General features: G+C 37.3%; 1 protein-coding gene across 1 annotated transcript in view; it reads right to left on the bottom strand.

Annotated features, from left to right (window-relative positions):
- Positions 1–22,546, bottom strand: part of CNTNAP5 (contactin associated protein family member 5) — a 355,606-nt gene extending 333,060 nt beyond the window's left edge. Inside the window, exon 1 of the mRNA XM_063429233.1 lies at positions 22,281–22,546. Coding sequence (XP_063285303.1) covers positions 22,281–22,362 — 82 coding nt within the window. The 5' untranslated portion in view covers positions 22,363–22,546. The remainder of the gene's footprint in view (positions 1–22,280) is intronic.
- Positions 22,547–25,092: the final 2,546 nt, after the last annotated feature.

Genomic DNA, 25,092 nt, shown 5'->3' with positions numbered 1-25,092 from the left:
GCATTATAACTCCTTTCACTTATCATATCTAAGTTCAAACCTTCACGTAGACCTTGCTAAGACATCAAGTCCTTAACTTCTCCCCACTTAGAAGTGTCTCCTCACCTGCAATCCTGTCATAAATGTAATATTTTATGGCTAGACATATGATTGGTTAAAATACATTTGTTGATTAGGTTTATTTATCTATGTCATACCATCCCCATTTCCTTGCCATTTAATGATTTAAAATGGAAGCAGATTAGCATACATAGTCTTGTTTGTTTTGAGAAAAAAGGCCCTTGCTAAATACACAAAATATATATATCCCTATACACCTATATTCCTATATTCGTATATAACTATACCCTAGATATATTAGACAACTGTTCTTTCCTCATTACCAACAATTTTATGCGATATTTGATGGTATTGATATTTTATAATATGTTTACATTTTTATTAAATGGATTGATATATTTACAATTTCAAGCAAATTTTTCAGAGTTTTTTTTTTTTTTTTTATCAAGATACTGTGAGTGATGTTGTGAATATTGAGATGACATTCCAAGATGGCTGCCTCCACACTGGAACACAGACAGATTTCCAAGTGGTTATAACAGCTAAGCTTACTGTAATTAAATGTTTTTAAAAATCTTAATATTTCACAAAAATAGTTTTGTGTAGAGAATATTTTACTAAAAATAGCACTTTAAGATCACAAGTTGGGAAAAGGTTTGATGAGAGATTTGAAATCGTGCTGAGCCTCCCCTTTTGAGACTTGCAATTCACACTGAACACAAAGGTCCATTCTTTGCTTGTTTTACAACCTTTTGTATTGTACAGAATATCTCTCAGTGTACTATCGAAAATTAGACATAGATTAAATCCCCAGTCTGAACTAACACTGTACTCTAAACTCTGCTATGTTAATGAAGAAATTAAAATGATATTAGAGGAATCATCAAAATCCCATTTGTTTAAGGTGTAAGCCAATGTCCTTGACATTAGTATTTGCATATTAATAAAGACTGCCAATTGGATTCCCTAAGAGACACTTATTAATAAAGATCATGCTGTAATAGAGAGACGGTAATCTCGAAAAACAGAATAATACTAAAAGAAAGGGGGAACATGTCTGAAGATAAAGATTCGTACCTGTATTCTGTCAATGAATTAATGTGTGAATCTGTATGAATGCAAATAGTGAAGATATCATTTTATACTTTATTAAGTCAATTCCTTTACAAAGTAACATTTTTGAAGATTTAAATATATACAAAGACATATATTCACTTCAGGACCTGTCATTTTAACCCTACAATGTAAAACATTGCAGTGTTAGATCCACCTGTAGTTGCTGTCATACTCACAGCCACTAGAGGCACTTCTGTTGCACTGACCAAATAAAACTCATGTGACACAGAAGACGTTGAATATGTGTCTCTCATTGTGCATGCTCATGAGGTCCCCAGTGTTTCTGTCTGAAGAGCATTGGATTGGACCATGCTGGAAGAGGCCAACAAGCCAACAAGCAACAAGCCAACAAGTCAACAAGCCTTTATTTTTTTTTAATTGTTATTGCAATCAAGGGGGTGGAGAACCTATATAGATCTAGGGACAAAGGTGATATAGCATTAGGAATACAGGTTTGTGTTCCCGATGTTATAGTAGTCCTTTAGGACCATTCTTGACCTAGCTCTAAAGTTAATGAAAAATGTATATGAATTATTTGTAATGCTGCTGTGTTGATTTTATTTTGGGGTTCTACATTCATTTACAAATTAGCTTAATAATTTGTGGGGGTTTTATTTGTTTTTTTGCTCTAGGCAAACAAAAATATGCCCCCCCCCCCATATGTTCTGCCCACCATGTGACATCACAATGCCCCAACTATATGATCTGCCATATTGGCCAATGCCAGTGCGGCACGCAGTGTCTTTTTTTCTGAAAAGGCAGTGTGTTTACATTAAAAAGCCTCAGGGATATACTATAGACACCAGAACCACTACATTAAGCTGTAATGGTTCTGGTGACTATAATGGGCATTTAATGTGAGGTAAATTAGAGATTATTGCCATAATATACTGGATTGCCTACTTACCACCAGATGAGGACAAGAAGATGATGCTGGGCTCAGGCTGCAGTTTGGCTCCACAGGTCTGGTGTAGAAGAGGATCTCTGGAGACTGTTTGTAACAGTGCTCACAAAAATCAAGGAACAGGAAGCAGCTCCATTTTTGTGGTGCCCCTTACACAGCTCAAGGTCTGGGCCCCCTGGGCCTGACCGTGAGGAGGCCTACAAGGCCCACCCATAAATCCACCTACTTGGCTCACCCATGAGTTCTCTCACAGGGAGTGGAGTGTATGTATGGGATGTGTTATTGTAGAGGATGTAATGTGTGTGTGTTCTTATGGAATGTAGTGTATAGGGATACCAGTTTGTGTAAGGGATGTAGTGTGTGTATAGGGAATGCAGTGTGTTAGGAATGCATTGTGTGTTTCTGGGTGTTTGTGTGTAAGAGATGCAAGGTGTGTTTATGTGTATGTAATGTAATGCAGTGTGTGTCTGTAAGGGGTGCATTGAGTGTGTGTAAGAGATGCATTTTGTTTCTGTGTTTGTGTAAGAGAAGCAGTATGTGTGTGCATAAGGGATGCACTGTGTGTTTGGGTGTGTCTGTGTGTGAGTAGGGATGCATTGTGCGCTTCTGTGTATGTGTGTGTGAATAGGGATGCATTGTGTGTTTCTGTGTATGTGTAAGGATGCATTGTGTATGTGTGTAATTTGTGAGGGAGAGGGTTTGTGGGGAAGGATAGGGGTTGAGAGTGGAGCAGCTCTTTATTTTTGTTTTCTGTGTTTGTGTAAGAGAAGCAGTATGTGTGTGCATAAGGGATCCACTGTGTGTTTGGGTGTGTCTGTGTGTGAGTAGGGATGCATTGTGCGCTTCTGTGTATGTGTGTGTGTGTAGGGATGCATTGTGTGTTTCTGTGTATGTGTAAGGATGCATTGTGTATGTGTGTAATTTGTGAGGGAGAGGGTTTGTGGGGAAGGATAGGGGTTGAGAGTGGAGCAGCTCTTTATTTTTGTTTTTTTAAGTGCTCTCCCTTCCTCTCCTGACAATTGGTGCCCTTCCCTCCTGCCCCTCAGTGCTCTCCCCTCCCCTTCTGTCCCTTAGTGCTCTCTCTTGCCCCCTGTCCATTAGTGCTCTGCCTACCTGTCCCTCAGAGCCCCCCTCATGTCCCTTAGTGCTCTCCCTTCCCCTCTGTCCCTTAGTGGTCTCTCCTCCCCTCCCTTAGGGCTGCCCCCTCCATCCTTAGAGCTCTCCTGCCCCCTGCCCCTGCCTCTTAGTGTCTACCCCCTCTCTGCCTCTCCTACCTCAGTAGATACCTCTCTCAGTGAGCACTTACTGTCAGTCCAGCCGGGTACCGCGTTCCAGGCCGCCAGGTCACGCTACACTGAGTGACAGGTAGGAGGAAGCGCTGTGCACTTCCCTCCTACCTATCACTCAAATCTGGCATCCCCCCGGCCGTTGCGCCCTAGGCTACTGCCTAAGTCACCTATGGGATGCGCCGGCTCTGGTTGTATTTCCCTTTAATATGTTCTTGGATGGATGAATGGATGGATGGGCAGCAACAGAGAGCAAAAAACTGTGCAAATTCGGCTGCCAAACAATCAATCACTCAGTAATATTGAATCCCCTGCAGGTGGCAAGTTTTAAGCCATTTAGATTTTGGAGAGGCAAGACTCTGGGAACAGGATGTATACAGTGTCAAAATCAGTATCAGGTGATTTAAAGAACTCTAAAGTTCAAATAACTAAACCAGTTTAATAACTCAGGATCAAATCAGCTAATTACCTGATATCAGGTAATAGCAGGTAATTTCAGGTAATATCAGGTAATATCATTGCTGGAGATTTTATGTCACCAGACATTTATGCTGGTTAACATTGAGAGGTTTTAGTCTATACAATATTCATTTATTGCACACAATTCATTCTCCTACACATTGTAACACTGCTGATACAGTATAAAGTGTGATAAACTGGGTGAGTCAAGGTGTCCCTGATATCTGAAGGACCCCAGATCTACAAGTAAAAGCAGAGAATATGACAATGAGAAGCCATTGAAAAGTGTGTGTATATATATATATATATATATATATAAAACAATCCTTAAACTTGCAATCCAAGGTATAACTCGCACAGTGCTCATCAGCATAACAAATACATTGTGATGAATGGTAGCACTCCGGAGACTCCATATTGATTAAAAATAAAACTTAAAATTGTAATCCAACATTTCCATAAAAAGGTTGATGTTTCAGTTTCTATAGGAAACTTTCAGTAGGAAAAACATGAACATATTTGTATATATTTGTTATATCTATTGTATGTTTTAGATACTTTGCTTTTGTGTTGTGTTTTTGTAGCATTGCTGGAAAGTAAAGGTTATGTGTGGTTATCATCAAATTTTATTCACAGAGAACAGATTATTGTCTTGGACTATGCACATTTCTGCAGGCAATCCGGAATAAGTACATTTTCAGAATGTGTCTGGATTTGCCTTAATAGTCAGACAATAAAGCCATGAATTATTTCACGGAGCCAGACCCATCAGACAAACAGGAATCTGTACCTTTATGTCCCTGGCCCCATGAACATACTACAGCCTCTATACCCACACTAAACTACAAACAGCCCTTGTCTCTCTCACAGACACACACACACACACATGCTTCATTGCAAAATCCATAAATTCAATCTCTGACCGTCAACCACAAAAGCAGCCACCATCCCACATGCATCCCAATAACTTCATTCCCACACATGCAATCCTTACCAGTAGAATCTATAGACACCACACCACAGATAGCCTACATCACACATAACACCATAATCAGCCTGCCCTCCACACATGCAACCTTACAAGTAATCTCCAAACGTATACAACATCAGAGGCAGCTTCCGCATTAACACAAATATACAAACAGTCTCTCATAGTTCTGTCCCTCTTTTGTCCTGTTGATTCAAAGATAAAGGATACCACACTCTCAAAGTGTAAACAAGGTGCATAAAAGACCAGCTTGGCAAAACCCAATTTAGTAGATATTAGTAGAAAGAACAAGCTTGACAAAGGCCTCTGTGTAGGCCAAAACGTTGCACATTTAGTTTTCAATAAACCTGCCTTTTTCAAGAAACCTTGAGTGCCTGGGCCTCTTTTGTCCTGTGGCATCCCACTTACAGAGACAAGTCACCAGCAAGTGGAGAAAATGTTTGCCATTGAATACACTTGTATTGTGCCAAACCAACACAAGGCATTTTCCTCCTATGCCAACTCTTCAGCAGGCTCTGCACATGGGCTGCCCTGGAAGGGCATGTGATTATACAACATGCCTTTGAATTTGAAAAGCCTGGGCCAAATTTTTGACCCAGTTGTACCCTGCTCTAAAACCTAAAAACAAATTCATTGTATGTCATATAATGTAAGGGAATTCCGACATAGTTTAATATTGGTTCAGTAAACTTTGGCAACCTCACAAGGGCATGCTCAATATTCACAAACTATAGTCTGGAGGGCTTACCTGCTTCCTGAATAGCAACGATTCCACAGTCTTCAATGGAGAGCTGTTATTCAGTAAGCAAAATAAGAATTCACCCCAATGTGTTCAATGTTACCTCAACCTGAGAAATAAACAATTGGCTACAGGAGACAGTGCATCCCATGTGTTCATCACACCCAGGCTTTGCAAAATTCCACCGGGAGCCATTTGATTGGGAGTAATTGTTGGTGATCTTTCTTCAAGTTCAGCTATTTGTCAGAGATACAAGTCACTTGCTGTAATTACATTTTGGTTGAATGCTGTGATTTTAATAAACTGTGTATATATTATTACAACAGACTATTCCCATTCACTTCCACCAATACCATCACAGACTCTTTCATTAATCCAGAACTTAAACAATAAATATTTATTTGAGTCCAAAATAGGGGAACTGCAATAAAAATGGATTGGAGAATATTCTGAATGATCTATTTCGGCATTTCGGAGTCAGTTTCCTATTTGGGGATCATTTCCAATGTTGCAATGTTCCAGGTTCTACCAACCATCTTCTAATCGCTAAAGTAGCTTTTGGTGGTTTTGTGAATAGTGCTTGTTTTGCAACCTCAAATTTCACCATTAGTGATTCTAAATTACCAACTGATGTTACCTTTAACAGCCGCCATAGAGTATAATCGGAGCCATGAACCACTGCTACAGAGATAAAAACCTCTGCTTGATGGAAACAGACAAAATCAAGTAAACAAGATCTTAGTCCTTCATCCTATTGTAAATAAACCATTAAACGCCACTTAACCAGTAAAGCTAATATCAAACCATATCGAGCAGCAATAAAAAGAGAGGAAAAAGAAGGCACACAAACTTATAGATAGTTATTCTTTATACATTCAAACGACCAATTCACAGAAAAGAAATCACTTCAAGTTAAGTTAAGACCCTCGGGGTCACCATATAGATACGTCCCTGGCATGACACAAATCCTATCGGAGTACACATAGTATCCACTGCCACTGTATCTTTCATAAATCCAGTAAAAGCTGATCACACAGGAAGTGCGCACGCTGGGGCAGAAGACTTTGTGCTGCCCAGTTGTGGTTGCTGTGGGGATGACTTGGGAAAGGTTAAATTACAGCCGGTATCTGTAGGGACAGATGTTGGTAGCAGTAGGTCGTTAAGCAAGGACCCTGAACATGGAAAACAATCTGTATTCTTTGGCTGTCAACATTGAATGCAAGGTCTTAGTAAATATTTCTGAGCTACTCACTAAAGTGGAATAACAATATCTGCAAGTTATATGCCATGGATTTTAAAAAATTTATATTTCTGTAGCACTAATGATGAGTGCAAACAGTCAGAGTTACATCACTGCATCCAATATCTTCAGCCTTTCTCACATCTGTTTCTGCTAATGATAAAAAAAAATAAAAAATAACAGCATGAAATGTGTTGCAATTTAGTAACGAACTAAAATAAAAACAAAATCCTTCTTGATAACTCCAGGTTCGCAGTTAGATCTCTCCTTGGACAGAGAAGCTTTTACCACCGATATAAAATATTACCAGAGTTAGTTACTAAACGGAGAATGCAGTGGGAATTCAAAGGGGATTTCAAATTTCCAACTAAATTAGCCAAACTGGAAGCATAGCTGACATAGAGAATGTTTCAGGTTCGGCATTTTTTACCTTCATTTTTGTACTTTAGTGAATTACCCTGTAAATGCATCAATATTGTGTTTTTTGCATTTTTCCCATACACAGATATTATTATTATTATTATTATTATTATTATTGCTACTTGGCAATGTTTGTAAATAGCTGCATCCCCAGAAATACCACCAGGTAAACTATAAACACCCATGACCCATGTCGCCATTACTGTTTATAATCTTTTATTATTCCGACTGTATGTGGCAACATTTTAGATCTGATTTTATACAAATATTTCAGAACCCTTCTGATTATAGTCTCTTCTTTCACAATATATCTGTAAAGGATACACAAATACAATTGTGAGATAATTATATTTTTTGTATCTCTGATCAGCATTCTATTAATATGCTGTTTTCCTGTTTTTTCCGGTGCTCTCTGTGTTTTCTATATTTATGTAAATACTGTGTGATCTGTTGAATACAATGAATTTGGGAGTGGAAGGGTTAATGTTCGTGGCTCACGCTGTACTTCGAAGCCTCTTAAATTCTCACAAGTTACTTTTATCTCAAAGTCCATTTGTTTCATTGGCTAAAACATGAAAGGCACTATTAATAAAAGCTAGATTGAAAACAATGTCTTTCCTTTCTGCCGGGACGTATATCAGGGTTATTCACTATGGTGAGAATTCACAGTGAATTTCAAATTTAATGCCAACATGGACAAACCAGAAAAAAACATCTCTAATTTAGCTATGCTTCCAGAACAGTTACAGTAAATTTGAAATTCACGTAGTATCCTCACTGTATGAATTATAGCCCTGTAAATGTATAGGGATGTAGTCACTAAGTAGCACATGACAGTGAACTAAAAAAAAACAAATGACAAAACTGGGAAACTATTGGATATTTGGTATAATATCTAACACAGCTTTAGACACAGCTTAGCAATATTGCTTTAAAGTTAATTATTTTCAATCTCTCTGCATATCAGTAGATTCATGAAAAAGTCCTGTAGTTTACATAACAACTATACTCACTGCATAACAGTGTAATATAACACATCGAACGTAATTAATTAATGCTTTCATGAATCATTGTCTTTTAAAACTGATGGATTTTGTTGTTAAAAAAAAAAACATTTTTGCTTAACTAGTGTTAAACCTTCATTTCTCACTGTTAGACTTTTTAGAGAACAACAAAGGGCTCGTCTTCGATTAAATTAAACAGTACGTTACTGTCAAAATGTCATCATTTTCTTTCTCAATGGCAATATATCAATGTGTCATAGGCTGCTTCTACGGTTTCTGTTATAAAACACAAATACGGGCTTTTTTATTGCTCTTTTGAGAAATATTGATTGATTTTTTTGTCCAAGTGGAGGTTAGGAAAAGACACTAACAGCAGTTAGTTCAAAAGGCGCCATTATAAAGTGATAAAAAGGGCAGATTTGTTAACTAGGGGAACACCAATAGCTTAGTTAATTGTACAGTCCTTATCGTGTCTGTCTGTTGATGCCTCAATGTCTATCTGTCCATCTATCCGCCATATATGCAGCACCTTAGTAAGACAGCCATGCTGGAATCAGCAATTCAGTCCACCATCGGAGGGCTTTAATTTTTCATTCAAACTTCCCAGATTCTCCACATTAATTATTGTGATCTCTCCTCCCTTTTCAGATTAAGGTTCACTCAACCACTTTCTGTAATATCACTTCTCTGTCATCTTGCCTTCATTTTTCTCTCCTGTTTTCCTCCATTAGAGTTTCTACATCCTTTTCTCTGCGAGAGGGGATTTACTCACTGGATTGAGGAGGGATGAGCAAATTAGTTGATATGGTAAAAACCTGACCATTTTCCTAAAGCACTTGGCTATTTAAAGGGATTTCTCAAACCACACTCTGCCTAACATGGACCAGAAGGTATGATTAGTGTTTATTTCACAGGAGGCTGTTTTCCGCATCTTCAAAAAAAATTAGTAAAAAAAAAAAAATACATCAAAGTCTGCTATTCTGCCATAAATTGCACCACACTGTCTACACTGTCCACTGATTCTGAAATATAGCCTTTCAACTTTAATTCCCATAGAACTCAACACCCGTGGAGAGTATTGGGAACTAATTAGATGCTTATGATGTGGCAGATACGCTAACTCTTTACCACCTAAGGACCACGTGATGGTTTACACCGTCATGTAGTGCAGGTCTTTAACTCCCAGTGACGACATAGGTAGGATTAGGGTCAGATTATGGGCACGATTAGAGGTTGGATTATGGGTTGAGTTCGGGGTAGAAATAAGGGATTAGATTATTGGTTGGATTATAAATTGGATTATGGGATTAGATTAGGGATTGGGTTAGGGGTTGAATTATGGGTTGGATTATGGATTAGATTAGGGCCTGGATAAGGGGTTGAATTATGGGTTGGATTAAAGGTTGCATTAAGGGTTGGATAGGGATGGATTAGGATATAAGGTATACATTTTGGATATCACTGTACTCGAGAACAGTGGTGGAATGGAAATATATTGTGTTTGCAGTACTGGGACATGCGTGGTCTGTAAATTTCTCCAAAATAAAACGTGTGGAAAAAACAAACCAAATTCACCTAGGTTTGTGGTAAAATTGTTAAATGAAATGTGTCAAAATGCTCTTAATTACATATGCTGGGGGCTGTACTATCTATACATATATATATTTAGTATAGCGGTTTTGGATTCTGTGACCCCTATAAAAGTTGTAATCTCAATATGCCTAATTTTGCAAAATTTTAGCTTTAAAAACCGTTTCAGTATTTTTTTTTTAAACTTCTAAAAATGTATCGAAATCCTAGACATTTTGGGCATTTTAACGATCAGGACTAATTGGTGAATTTTGAATTAGTTTTATTTACTTGCACTTGTTGTGAAGCAATTATTACATGTAAAACTACAAACAAAATATTTATTTTTATTTTTATTCCAATTTAAATATTTACTTCCTATTTAATTTATTATTAAGTACACATATAGCGTATTAAAAGAAAGCCCTATCTCCTTCAAAAAATTATATATAATATGCATGGGTGTCTTAAACAGAAAGGGGGACATTGTCGTAGAATGAATGCATGGTTAAACGCCAAAAAGTCCTTGGTCACAAACTCATTGCTTCTCAAAAAAGCATCGGTCCTTAAGGAGTGAAAGGTGTTGCATAGTGTAGTGTTATCAATTTAATAGAACTTCTCTGCTTGCCTAAAACAGCCTCCTGCTGCCATTTTGGGACTTCACATTTGTGTGAGCCTAACACAGTTTCCTCCTCGGTAATCACATTTACCTGACGTTTGCTGACACAATCTTGGCAGTTAAAATATCAGCGGCTCTGCTTACGGTACAAGCAGAACAGGTGAAGCTTTTATAAGTTTTGATTCCTACTGAAAAAATTGAGTTATTCTCTAATCAAAGCTCCTGTAAAAAAACAGGCTGACATGACAGCAAACGTAGATTAGGTATGAGTTTTTCTTTGTATTACTGAGATGTGTTTGTCTTTGTGTTTGTGATTTGTTGGAGATCCAGATTTCTGAGGGTATGTCTTGCAACCGACACCGTGGAGTGAATTCAGTACGAGATATCATTGTGACACCTAATCTTGTGTGCTGTCACAGGGTATGCATATCAAACCACCAATCTAGAATCTGCGCTGTTTATTCAGCACATTCAAAGCATCCTCTGTCCCGACGAGACCCAGATTTTTAACAGTCCAATGTAAGACTCCGAAAAAATGTATCAAATCAACTTAGTATTTTGGTTTCTCTGAATTCTACATGTCATTGTATTTCTAAGGTCTTTCATAGTCAAAAAAATTATTTTCTAATATTTATATACCCAATCATGAAACATTTACTTCATTCTCCTTTCTTTAAACTTGTACACATTACATATTGAATGTAGAAAAAATGGCCCTGTGTTTTTCTGAACTAAATAGTATATAGAAACTACTCAAAATAAGCTATTTAATTCAGTGATAATTCATTTCCCAATGAGACATGACTTACAGGCAACCTCTAAGCACTATAATTACAGTGATGTATTGAACTGATCAAGTATCGAAGTGTCTTTGTTTTTGGCCAATTTGGTTTTGAGTGATTTGACAAAATTAAGATCTTGCTGCACCAAATGCTCAATTCCTCAGCTAACACCAGAAAAATACAGAAGGTTCACCTCTCCAAGATCCATACAAATCCGTACACATTTGGATGGAAACAATATGTTGTAAGCACCTGGAACATTTCAACTGCACTAGTGCACCTTCTTCGTACTGTTCATGCTTATCATAGACTGGACAGTGTCAATATTACAATTTATTCAATAGGTGAAGCAAATACCTATATATAACAATCATAAATGAATTCACTGATTTATAGACTTCTATTTATTTCCCTAGATAGAGATGTTAATGTAGTCCACTTGCTATGGTGTTCAATCCTTACTTGTCTGGGCAATCATTATTGGGATATCCTTTAGGTTCCAAGCTATTCTGTCTTGTAAACATTTGTTATAACTAATATTTTCACTTCTAGCTTGGCTTGGTGAATTTATTGGACTAGTATATTTAGAATATCTTGTTTACTGGCATTATTATGTCTTGGTTGTTGTCTTGAGCTATTGTAAGAGCCACATCATTCCATTACATTATATATACTCTTTTTGGCCAATTATCTGTGCTATTATTTTCAATTAACTTGTCTTGAGTTATCTAAAGGCTATTGAGTTTGAAATGGCTTGTCTTGGGTATTTGTAGTAGTGAACCGGGATCCGACCAAATTTTGGGCAATCATGGGTCATCCAGATTTTGTAACTCCAAAGTGTTCAATAGGGACTTTTCATGACTGAATAAACCAGACATCCAGTAAATGGACAATCATGTTAATTTTTTTTTGCGATTTAGAGTTTCATGCGTGGCAGCAAAAAACATAGATGATTGATGAGAAAAAAAGGTGTATCAATGGTTAGGGCACAGCCAATATATGTTGATTTGATTGAGAAATGACCAATAAAAGGAAAAAAGAGAAGTAGTAATATATAAAAAAAAAAAAAAAAATGTAATGACCCCTCCTGAGTGATATGGTTTTTTGTGTATTCATCTTTCTTGGTTTCTCTACCAGAAGCCCAGGAGTCTGAGGGTCCTGCACAGTATCTTCACTGTTCCTAGAACTGCACTCTTCTGGACAGCGATCTACGATGTCCCACTTAGAATCAACTGAAGCCACTCCGACAACTTGGGGTCACAGCCCCGGGTACTTCTATCACAACTGGTATTATTACTGCCTTCACTTTCCACATCCTTTCTAGCATCTTTCTAAAACATATGATAGATTTAATAAACATATAATATATAAATATAATTGTTTTTTACTGCTGTTCTTTAAATATATATGTTTTGTCTGACACTGATTGGTCCATTTTCACACCTATTCAATATTTGCTTGAGCTGATCCTCTACATAGATGACTATCAGACTACCTGCACTAATTTTTTTTTGGGGGGGTGATTTTTCCACTATGCACAAGTCTAATTTATTGGGACTATTGGGTTCAGTAAAGGGTCATATGAATAAATATTTGATAAGTTGTAAGATTTGCACTAATTATTATATTGGTCAGATATTTTATAGCATTGTCTCTTCAAAACAAATTTTAGATTCTTCTTCCACACTTGCTCAAAACAATTATGTACAGTACATTACTTCTGAACAACGGTGTATTGTCAGTATTTATGAAACAAAATAATAATGAATTAATCTCCAGTCGTGAATCTCCTCCTGAAATAATTTCATCCTCTGAATGAAAATTAATAATGTTTGAGCAATTCATAAAGATCACTATCTCTGATATCATTTGTTTTTCCCAAATGATAATATGAAAAATAATTAAAAAATGTATCCCATGCAGAGAAATATAATAGTCGTTTTTGAAAAATGCTAAACATATAAATGAGATAATCTTTTTATGGAAATTATTGATTGCCATATTGTTAGTTAAAAATAACACACTGGATGTTTGTTAAAGGAACACTAGAGTTATTCTGACCACTTCCTATCAATGAAGTGGTCTTGGTGCACTGGACCTTTTTAGATCATTGTCGTTGTACAACTACGATGTTTACATTGCAGAGTTAACTCAACCTCTAATGGCTATCTTTATGATGCACTTGAGTGGCACTGACTGAGTAAAACTTAGTCTGGAATCCAATGCTGCCTATAGTAGCATTTAATTGGAGGAGAGCGGTGATTGACCGCACATGTGCATCTCTAATCAATTGCTTGGAGAAGCAGTGGATCGGAAGAGATTGCGGGTGATGTCAGCTTTTACACTTTAATTTTAACAAGCAAAATAGCTTGGACAGAAGGTAACCTTTAGTCCCCAAATAACAAGCATCCCGCCTAATCATCACATTTTTTTATATGTTATTACGCATTTTACACATTTGGAAAACTCGTGACATTACCGGCATTTGTTAAAGCCTACTGCGCTAAAAGTGAAGAAGGTAGCTTTTACATGCATTGGTAGCTTTCAATAAATACTTGGATATAAAGACAGCTTTTATTTGTTTCTTTTTGGAAACATTATTGTTGATTAGAAAGTAAGATGTGATTTAAATTTGTTGGTTGAGAAGGAAATGTGGTCTGCACATGTCCTATTTGTTGGTTGGGAAGGAAGATGTAGTTTGTGTTTATCATATTTGTTTTTTGAGAAAGAAGTTGTAGCCTGTGTCTACTATATTTGTTGGTTAAGTAGCTACATTCAGTCCTCATACATCGTATTTATTGAGAGAAAAGATGTGGTTTGTGGATATTAAGGTCTGGAGTTAATATTTTTTAATAAGCGTTTCAAAGGATTTTATGTTTTTGATAAATATTTTGAAAAATATTAAAACATTTTTAAATATTATTTATATATTTATATAATTTTTAACATTTTAATATTTTGAAAATATAATTGTAAAATTTGATACATAAATAGAAATTCATTTGATAAGCTTATCCGAAAATATTAAATTAAAGGCCTATTTTTTGTTTGTTTAGAAAGCGAGATGTGGTTGTCACTTATTATCTCTAAATGTTGATATATTTTATTTCTGAATCTTTATACTGTTCACATTTGTTTTCCCAAACTTTTAAGAATCACTTCTTATATAGTTTGACTTTAAAATTCACATTGCCATACTGAAAGCTGAACTTTCCAAAGCTTTGTGTCTTGCTATACATTACCATATTTTGCTCCGACTACTATCCATTCACTACTAACAAGATGTATTGTTCATGTTTAGAATTTTGATCAAAAAGCTCTTCTACTTATAGAAAATTCCAGTTGATACATTTTAAGCAATGTTTACTTTCGTACAATCCACTATTGGAGGCCAGTCTTAGGATGGATTACTGATTTGGTTACCAAAGTTTCTATAACCAATTTTCCAGCCATTGCACATCTTCTGGAGAGTGATTGTCACTTTGTACTTCTATGATTCTTATGTTTGTGTTGGTGTTCATTTGAAGTGTCGATGCACAAATATTTTTTCTAAAATGTAATATTTTTTATTGTATATTTCTGACATCTGTAGAAGGTCAATGCTCATTCTTAGCCACGCATTGACAAACAAAGAACAGTGTGCTTTGTTCCCGAAATTACAGAGTGATATGAATGGTTCACAAGTGGTGGACAATGCTAAGATAACTTTTATTTACATCCTTCAAGGTTTAGGTCTAAGTGCTTATAAGCACCATATTTACATTTAAAACATGTGCAAACGTTAATTAATGATTTTGCATTAGTGTTTCTAATGATCAAATATCTCACAGTAGAAATGCCAATGTGTACTTGGAATTATGAATTCGAGAGAGAAATTATCAGGATCTGAATGCTTTTGCAATCACAGCATGTACACTACCAAACATATTATACCCTCACAGTATTATATATTCCCACATCAACTGACACTCATCAAAATAGAACACAGAAACTAGTTACAAAGAGAAGAAAGAAGGAGAACAAGCTAGAAGAGTAATACATTGCTAATTCATTGAGTTTACGGAAATCCCAAATGAAACCGTTGCCTACAGCTAGTGCTGCAGAGAAGAATCCCTAAAGACCCCCTTTTTTGATGTGACCATTACTTTTGCCAATACAGAAACTCATTAAACTTGTATAACATGCTGTAGCTCCAATTAAATTATATTGACATCTTTGATGAAGTTGCGGTGCCTTCAGTTTACTTTAGTTTATTGTGTATTGTGTAACTTTCTCCATAAGATTCTAGTTCTTGATAGAAATATTTGTTGACTCTTCAAGTTAGATACCACGTATTAAACTGCAAAATCCTCTATCTTGACTGTAGTTACAGCTTAGTTAATTCAGTTTTTAATTTGTTGCAATTCATTGTGTATTTGAGAAAAATGCAGAACGCTTCCTGGACTCATTATTGCAAGACAGAGTGTCTGACCTAGGACTGGGAATTAGTTATGTTTACAAATAGCATTTGGATGTACTATAAGCACCATTATAGCTTTGAGTCATTACAGGTTATGGTGCAGAGAGTTTCCTGATGCGAATGACTTATAATTGCAGTGTTTTGCAAAATCCACCCAGTCATAAGCCTATTGTGGCTGTCCCACACCAAGGGAAACTCCTTTTATGCTGAGTGAGATGTGTTAAATTTGAGCACGTATCGACCATGCTTTCCTCCCCTTGACAGAAGCAGGCCAGGGACCTTCACATGTGCGGTTGGTTGCTCTGCAAACCATTGCTCGCAGCCTCTTTCAGCAGCAGAAGAAGTTTCAATGATGAATGTGACAAGTAAAACTACTGCTGGCTTATAAACTACTTATCCCATATACATCTGCTGCACGGGAGTTTATAGAACGCCATCAGGCCCCACAGAGCAAAAGGAAAGTCTGTTTCTGATCTGTAAGGAGTCAGACATTTTCTCTGCACAGTTTCAGAAAACCTACTCAGCCTCTCAAATTGGGGGGAGGAAGGAGAGCAATGAACTTGTTTTAAAAAAAAATGATGTATTACTAAGATTAATCTTAAATATGGATGTAAAAGATATGTATATTTAACAGGAAAAGAATTGAGAGATTAATATATTAGCCATCTCTCTAAAGAATTAAGCATGCTGGAGCCGCAGCGGAAGACACGGATTGTACTCAGTAGTTTCACAAAGAGTACATGTAAAATTGAATATTTAAACTTCTGAACATCAACATTTATTTAAGATGGATGGTAAGGTGATGAATTATTGATATAAATGTACAGGAATTACTTTAGTAATCATTAAAATTAATCCACATTACATATTCTAAGGCATAATGTTCCAAATTGTGACAACTGATGTTTAAATAAAAATACACTAATTTGCAACTTTTAAGTATAACAATTGCGTTGTATATTGCTGTTAAATGTAAATAGGACCAACTAATAAAAAATAATCCATATTGTGCTCGACACAGCTCTGAACTTTTCTAATACACTGTCAAACATATCTCTTTAGACTATGTACAGTATAACAAACAAAAACAAAACAAAGCACAAAATAACAAGTCATTGTCATTCTAATTGTGAGGTCTGAACTTCCTGCATCTCTTTACTGCAACTTCCCTGCCTTAGTTACGTAAAGAACTAAACAGTCATATTGAACAATGGCTACTCAATCTAACTGGAACAATAAAAACACAACAGATGGATGAGTGATTTCCCACAATTTGTAAAATAATAAAGATAGAATGTATTGTCAGTAACGCAGGCAAACAGTGCCATTCTCATCCAAGCGTGTAAGGTTACAATCCACAGATACTAAGACTAGCAATGTATGTAAAAGTAGTCATGAATGATTGGAAGGTGCTACCATTTTGGAGAAATTAGAACCATTTATGTAATCCACCCGAGTAATAACATCAAAGAACAAAAATAGTTTTGTCATTAAGGTGACTAAGAAAATATATAACACCTTTTTGAATCAAATAACTTTTTTATTTGACTTGCATCAGATATGATATGGTACATATATTATTGTTTGTTTAGTGTTTTATGTTTTCCCCTTGTGTTTTAATACTCTTTCCATACTCCAACACTGTAACACAGAGTCACATTGTGATGCACACAAACACTTAAACAATCTGACACTTGAGGACAGACACATGAATTTACACCATCACACTCTCACACAAACACACACCTGTACAGTTTGCGCTTTGTCCAGCACTTATACATCTCAACTAAAGACACAAAATGGCTCTGGCCCCAATACCATAACATACCTACACACACACACACACACACACACTGTGACAGCAACATATATACATTCAGAGTTAGACAGGAAGAGAGAGCAATGAGGGAGTAGAGCAGTAAGCTGTATTGATAGGGTCTGGAAATAGAAATAGATATCGAAATACAGAGCGGTTACTGTGCAGTCTGGGTAAGGAATGGGAATCTAAGGACAAAAGATCTTGGAGATCTTGGTGGCACAGTTCCAGGGCGGTCACAAAGAGCCCAAATACAAAGTAGGGTAACTGCAGGCTTACAATGATGAGAAATTATAAAATGGAGAAGTGGAGAGACCATGGTAAAGGCTTTGAGAGGATTCGAGAGGAAGAAAGAGAGATGGCTCAATCTAAAGCTATAAACAGTAGGTGGCCATCACTGACAATGATGGCTACCATGGTCCATGAGATGGGGCAGGAGTATAAAGGATGGCCTAGAGGCCCGATATGGCTGGGCAAAGAGTGGATCTGTGAGTCATTCAATGGGAGAAGGCCAGTGCTACTCAGTGCAATATGAAATACATGTGCGCTGACAAGTGGTTGCTGAAGTGGAGAAAAACAATCATGACTCCATACTGACAACATTTAAGTATCTGGATGCTGTAGTTGGCACTGGTTGTCACTTCCAATGCAGATCTGGGCACCAGAACTAGGCCTTAATCCTTCATTTTCAAGGAGACTGAGTGTGCTGGCCCAAGGTCCTGAAAGGTAGCTATTACATAGGTAATGGAAGGTGAGTGGACGATGGGTATTGGGGTCCCTAGTGGGAATAACTTAAATCATTCATATTTATATGGGGTGGATTGAGGGAAGATTATAGCAGAACCCCATCCAGCTTGTTTCCTCATATTGTTGGCTAACTTTACAGCACTGGTTACTGTTTTTAAAAACCCTGATATTTCCTACTCAGAATCAGAGGTCTTTCTACCTATATAATATATATTTATATATGGCACATTGGCATTGTGGCCGGCTGTATGATACTGTATCTAAACCCACGTGATATTTAGACCTAAATAAAAAGAAAAATTATTACATCTCTTGACCTTTGAAATTGCTGTTTAACCCCTTAGGACACATGACATGTGTGACATGTCATGATTCCCTTTTATTCCAGAAGCTTGGTCCTTAAGGGGTTAATGGGGTTAATGAATGAGTGAGTGTGCTGGATCATGTATATATATATATATATATATATATATATATATATATATATATATACTGTGCTAAATATTTAAGACTTTCGTTACTGCACATATTATTTTGAACCTGTACCCCTGACACTTCTTTATTTCTAAGCTATCACTATCCTTAAAATAACTATATGGCAATAGCGTAGAGTAAATGCCGTTAATATTTGCTTTGTTGGTGATTTGATAAAGTAGAGGTTTGCAGTTCGCAGTGGTGCAGACATTGTTACACATTTGCAGATGTCCTGAAGCAACCTATTGTACAAACTCAGCATTATTTTTAGTAATTTACCCATCATCACATCTGCCATACCACACAACAGACATTAACGGGCGAGTTTTAAAAGCAAATGTGGAAATGTTCCGAAATAACCAAATTCTTAAAATCTGGTTACTTTCTAATTTTAATTCCAAGATCTCTGACAGTTTCCCACGGTTAGAACATTTTCAAATCTCTAAGCTCACTCTTAAAAAACTAAAAGGAGTTGCTCGTCCCTATAACATTTCTGCTGTGTTTAATTACTATCTATATTAGTAACCATTAGCAGAGGTCTCCTCACACACCAAAACCATTAAACAACAATAAACAACAAACAAAGCACATCATGGCATTTATGCCTCCCTCATAAAATCCCAACGAGTAATACTAGTTTTCTGGGTAATAGACTGTAATAAAAGTAAACAACGCTATATATTAATGACTTCTAATAAATTGCTAGTGTTGATTTTTTGCTAACTGATATAGTTATTGATGGAATTTTTTTTTTAAATTCCAACACAAATAAACCAAATATGTTGACCCAATGAGAATGCAGAATATCATGTATCTGTACACGCTATACAAGACAATAAAATAGGTACAATAGTCTATAAGTTAGATGGATGCCAGTTATAAATTAAATTAACACAGAAGTCGGCTGAGCCGTGGCTTGAAAATCCCAACATATTTCTCATTTGATGGAAAATATAAAAAAGATAAAAATACAAAATAATCTTTCTGAAAGTTTGTCTTTTCATTCCGTAAAGGATGGTTGAACAGGTCATGGGATGTTAAACGTCTGCCTGCACGTTGCCTTTCACCGGGAACAATGATGCAATAATGCAATCCTATTTAACACATCAATTTGTTTTCAAACTTTAAAATATGGTGCAATAAACTACCAATATGTAAGGCATACATGTGCCTTTATGATTTAAACGTACTAAAAACCAACATGTGTGGTGAGCAAACATTGGCTATTTAATTCCACCGTAGAACATGTTTATGTTATATTCAAATAGCCTTAAGTTTAGCCTATACAATCGACTTGATGGCTTATCAACAAGAGAATATTGCATTATGGTACAAAAAATAAAATCTAGTTTGAGTATTTGGATAAGGTAGGTCCATTTTTAGAAAAATGGCTTTTCGGAGGTACTTGTGACTTGGCCATGTGTCTTCTACTCTTGGTAGTCTGGAGCTCTCCAATAACAAAATAGTGTAATGTGCCTTCTGATTACTTATATCTGAGTATGTGACAGTGATATATTAACCTGCTTTCACATTTCTACATAAACAAGTCCAGTATTTGAAGATTGAATTGAACTGTGCTCCAAATCCCACAGCTGTTCGCTTTACTGGTTGCTCAGCTTTTTCATGTAAGTAAAAACAATTGAAAACTCGAGTAGGACCAAATACTGTTTTTTTTGGGACATAATAGCCATTTCTCTCTTGTTTTTTTTTTTTTTTTTTTTACAGATTACCTACATTGCACAGCTGCATTGAAGGACAAACTGCAATGAATTATTCAAAGGATGATGATATTCTTGCACCTCACGCTAGTAATTGCATTTCTGACAAGTATTTATGATCATGTAGAACACATCAGTTACAGGAAATTTGCACAAAATAAAAAAAGAAGTGCCACCAGATACAAATAGCTTCCCGTTTCTTTCTGCCGAACGGAACATCTATAGATAGATCCAGCTATAATGAAACATTCTGTAGAGTTTAACTAATAAAATCCCAAACGGGGTGTCAGCAGATGGCAATTGCCAAGCGAGATGTTATATTTCAGTTTATGTGATCATCACACATTGCTTAATTTGTATCATATCACAAAGGAATCGCTGTTTTCACTGAATTAGGATAATACACATTTTTCATAGCTCTGCCACTGTATCCAGAGTATAAAACACTTACAGTATAGTATACATGTTATGAAGTGACTTCACCTGGATTCAAAACTCCTGAAAAAGAGCAACACTGCCCTCTAGTGTTACATGTGAAGCCAGACTGTGTCACAACTGATCAACTCCTAGGATTTACAGAACCATAATTATATTTGAGTAAAAAAATAACAGTTGCAATTGGAATATTATTTGAACTGAATATATGGCACAAACAGTATCTATCGGTTTAATGAATATGTATGTTTAGGAGAAATATAATTCTTTTTTATAACTGCTAATTATTAATGACCAAAGTTATGTATATCTTTAATCTAATGTATTTCTATTTCTATATTACGATGCAGAACACAATGTGTAATATATATTAATAATTTGAATGTAAATTCTAAAATGTATTTATAAAACAGCAGGGGAGAGAAATGAGTAATTGACTCATTAAGTAGTATATAAAAATATCCAGTCCCTGCTTTATGTGTATACTGAAAATATGCTGTGTTTTTGGGTCCTCATTGTGACAGATCTGCATCCCAGGACCTGGATGGGGGGGGGGGGGGGGGGGGAATAACAGGTTTCTTTCTGAATAATAAAATCACATTGAGCCCCAGCAGAGGCTGCAGTGTCTCCATGTCATGGTGGAAGCTGAACCCCCCATTGAAGTTCAGGGGATACATTGTGCTGGATTGTGTTATGCAGGTATTTTACACTGAACACTTTACTTACAAACAGAAACACACTGCTTTCTGTGATTACAAAATAAAGTGTCTGGAAGCTCCATAGGTGGACATATCAGGGATTCCTGAGCCTGGTGCATACATGGGGCTTCATACACATTCACTGGGAGTCTGTAGTGGGTCCAGTGATACACACTGGCTGTAACATGTTGTTTAAAATGCACTGAGAGAAGCAGAAACATAACAGCAAGTGAGATTCACTGCTATGGATGTCATGACTTGCTGCACACCCCTAGCTAGAATGTTATATCTCTGCCCTGAGAAATGCCCTGGGAAATGCCCTAATAATGCCCTGGGTAATGCCCTGATAATGCCCTGGGTAATGCCCTGATAATGCCCCAGGTAATAGGGATTAATCCAGTGACTACACACAAGGAGTGATTTGCTCAATTGACATACACTGCCTGCATTGTGCCTGGATCTCAGAGTTACTGAGTATTTATATGACACCCAACATTCAGCAGTAGACACACTGCAGAATCAGAGGGATCCAACACAACACACATTAGGCAATGCACTGCCAGCCTAGAGACACAGGGGGCAAAGTTGGAATAATAGGTAAATAATTGGCAGCTACACACATCCTTAACCCTTTGTGCTGAAATGCCTTGCCCCACTCTTGCACTCAGGGGGTTAATTATCAAGGAAAGTGGTAATAAGTCTGCTAATTAGCCCCATGCAGGATGCCAGAAGGAGTGGGCTACTCACAGTTTGCAGCTGTTGATCCTAAATGCCATGTAGAGGCGATCAAAGGCAGAAAAACACAGAATAGTTTTGCATCCAGATCCATGGTATGTTTGTCAGAGAAGATATGTGTTCACAGAATATCCCAGATGCCTTGAGATTGCCCTGTGAGACTCCCCTGTACTCTCAGCAGCATCCAGGCAGCACTCCAAGTCCAGCTGCAGACATCCCCTTGCACAGAGCTCCTTAACGAATCATCCACAGGCTCAGGGAGCTGAGAGGAGCTGTGATAGCAGGTGATGAAGAATCAGCACTGAGATGCTGGACAGCTCCTTATAGCAAACAGTGCTCTCCTCCCACATCCCAGAGCAAGCCTACACCCACTGCATGCCTTACAAGCTGCTCCTCTCTCTGCAGGCAGTGCTGTTGGTTTGGGAGAAAGGATGGAACTAGGGATGGATGCAGAGCTCAGCAGCTCCTGTCTATCCAGCAAAACAAGCAAAGCTCTCACCCCCAAAAGGTGTGTTTACACAGGAAGAGGCAGGCAGCCCTCTGACTCACACGATACATGCACAGAGCTCTTTGCCTAGAAAAAGGTCAGCACATACTTATAGACTGGTAAACCTTCAGGGTTCCTCTCTGTGAGAAATGTGTGTGTATGTGTGTAATGGGTAATAGGCAAGTTATGTATCAATTCACTAGCATTCCATCCTACAGAGATACAGTGAGCTGAGTGAGGGAGTTATGTATCAATTCACTAACATTCCATCCTACAGAGGTACAGTGAGCTGAGTGAGGGAGTTATCTATCAATTCACTAACATTCCAGCCTACAGAGATACAGTGAGCTGAGTGAGGGAGTTATGTATCAATTCACTAGCATTCCATCCTACAGAGATACAGTGAGCTGAGTGAGGGAGTTATGTATCAATTCACTAGCATTCCATCCTACAGAGATACAGTGAGCTGAGTGAGGGAGTTATGTATCAATTCACTAACATTCCAGCCTACAGAGATACAGTGAGCTGAGTGAGGGAGTTATCTATCAATTCACTAACATTCCATCCTACAGAGATACAGTGAGCTGAGTGAGGGAGTTATGTATGAATTCACTAACATTCCATCCTACAGAGATACAGTGAGCTGAGTGAGGGAGTTATCTATCAATTCACTAACATTCCATCCTACAGAGATACAGTGAGATGAGTGAGGGAGTTATGTATCGATTCACTAACATTCCATCCTACAGAGATACAGTGAGCTGAGTGAGGGAGTTATGTATCGATTCACTAACATTCCATCCTACAGAGATACAGTGAGCTGAGTGAGGGAGTTATCTATCAATTCACTAACATTCCATCCTACAGAGATACAGTGAGCTGAGTGAGGGAGTTATCTATCGATTCACTAACATTCCACCCTACAGAGATACAGTGAGCTGAGTGAGGGAGTTATGTATCGATTCACTAACATTCCATCCTACAGAGATACAGTGAGCTGAGTGAGGGAGTTATGTATCAATTCACTAACATTTCATCCTACAGAGATACAGTGAGCTGAGTGAGGGAGTTATGCATCGATTCACTAACATTCCATCCTACAGAGATACAGTGAGCTGAGTGAGGGAGGTATGTATCGATTCACTAACATTCCATCCTACAGAGATACAGTGAGCTGAGTGAGGGAGTTATGTATCGATTCACTAACATTCCAGCCTACAGAGATACAGTGAGCTGAGTGAGGGAGTTATGTATCAATTCACTAACATTCCATCCTACAGAGATACAGTGAGCTGAGTGAGGGAGGTATGTATCAATTCACTAACATTCCATCCTACAGAGATACAGTGAGCTGAGGGAGGGAGTTATGTATCAATTCACTAGCATTCCATCCTACAGAGATACAGTGAGCTGAGTGAGGGAGTTATGTATCGATTCACTAACATTCCATCCTACAGAGATACAGTGAGCTGAGTGAGGGAGTTATGTATCGATTCACTAACATTCCATCCTACAGAGAGACAGTGAGCTGAGTGAGGGAGTTATGTATCAATTCACTAGCATTCCATCCTACAGAGATACAGTGAGCTGAGTGAGGGAGTTATGTATCAATTCACTAGCATTCCATCATACAGAGATACAGTGAGCTGAGTGAGGGAGTTATGTATCAATTCACTAACATTTCATCCTACAGAGATACAGTGAGCTGAGTGAGGGAGTTATGTATCAATTCACTAGCATTCCATCCTACAGAGATACAGTGAGCTGAGTGAGGGAGTTATCTATCAATTCACTAGCATTCCATCCTACAGAGATACAGTGAGCTGAGTGAGGGAGTTATCTATCAATTCACTAACATTCCATCCTACAGAGATACAGTGAGCTGAGTGAGGGAGTTATGTATCGATTCACTAACATTCCAGCCTACAGAGATACAGTGAGCTGAGTGAGGGAGTTATGTATCAATTCACTAACATTCCATCCTACAGAGATACAGTGAGCTGAGTGAGGGAGTTATCTATCAATTCACTAACATTCCATCCTACAGAGATACAGTGAGCTGAGTGAGGGAGTTATCTATCAATTCACTAACATTCCATCCTACAGAGATACAGTGAGCTGAGTGAGGGAGTTATCTATCAATTCACTAACATTCCATCCTACAGAGATACAGTGAGCTGAGTGAGGGAGTTATCTATCAATTCACTAACATTCCATCCTATAGAGATACAGTGAGCTGAGTGAGGGAGTTATCTATCAATTCACTAACATTCCATCCTACAGAGATACAGTGAGCTGAGTGAGGGAGTTATGTATCGATTCACTAACATTCCATCC

This window comes from Pelobates fuscus, chromosome 8, assembly GCF_036172605.1.
Source record: "Pelobates fuscus isolate aPelFus1 chromosome 8, aPelFus1.pri, whole genome shotgun sequence".
NCBI classification, from domain to species: domain Eukaryota; kingdom Metazoa; phylum Chordata; class Amphibia; order Anura; family Pelobatidae; genus Pelobates; species Pelobates fuscus.
This window is presented reverse-complemented; position numbering and strand designations above follow the sequence as displayed.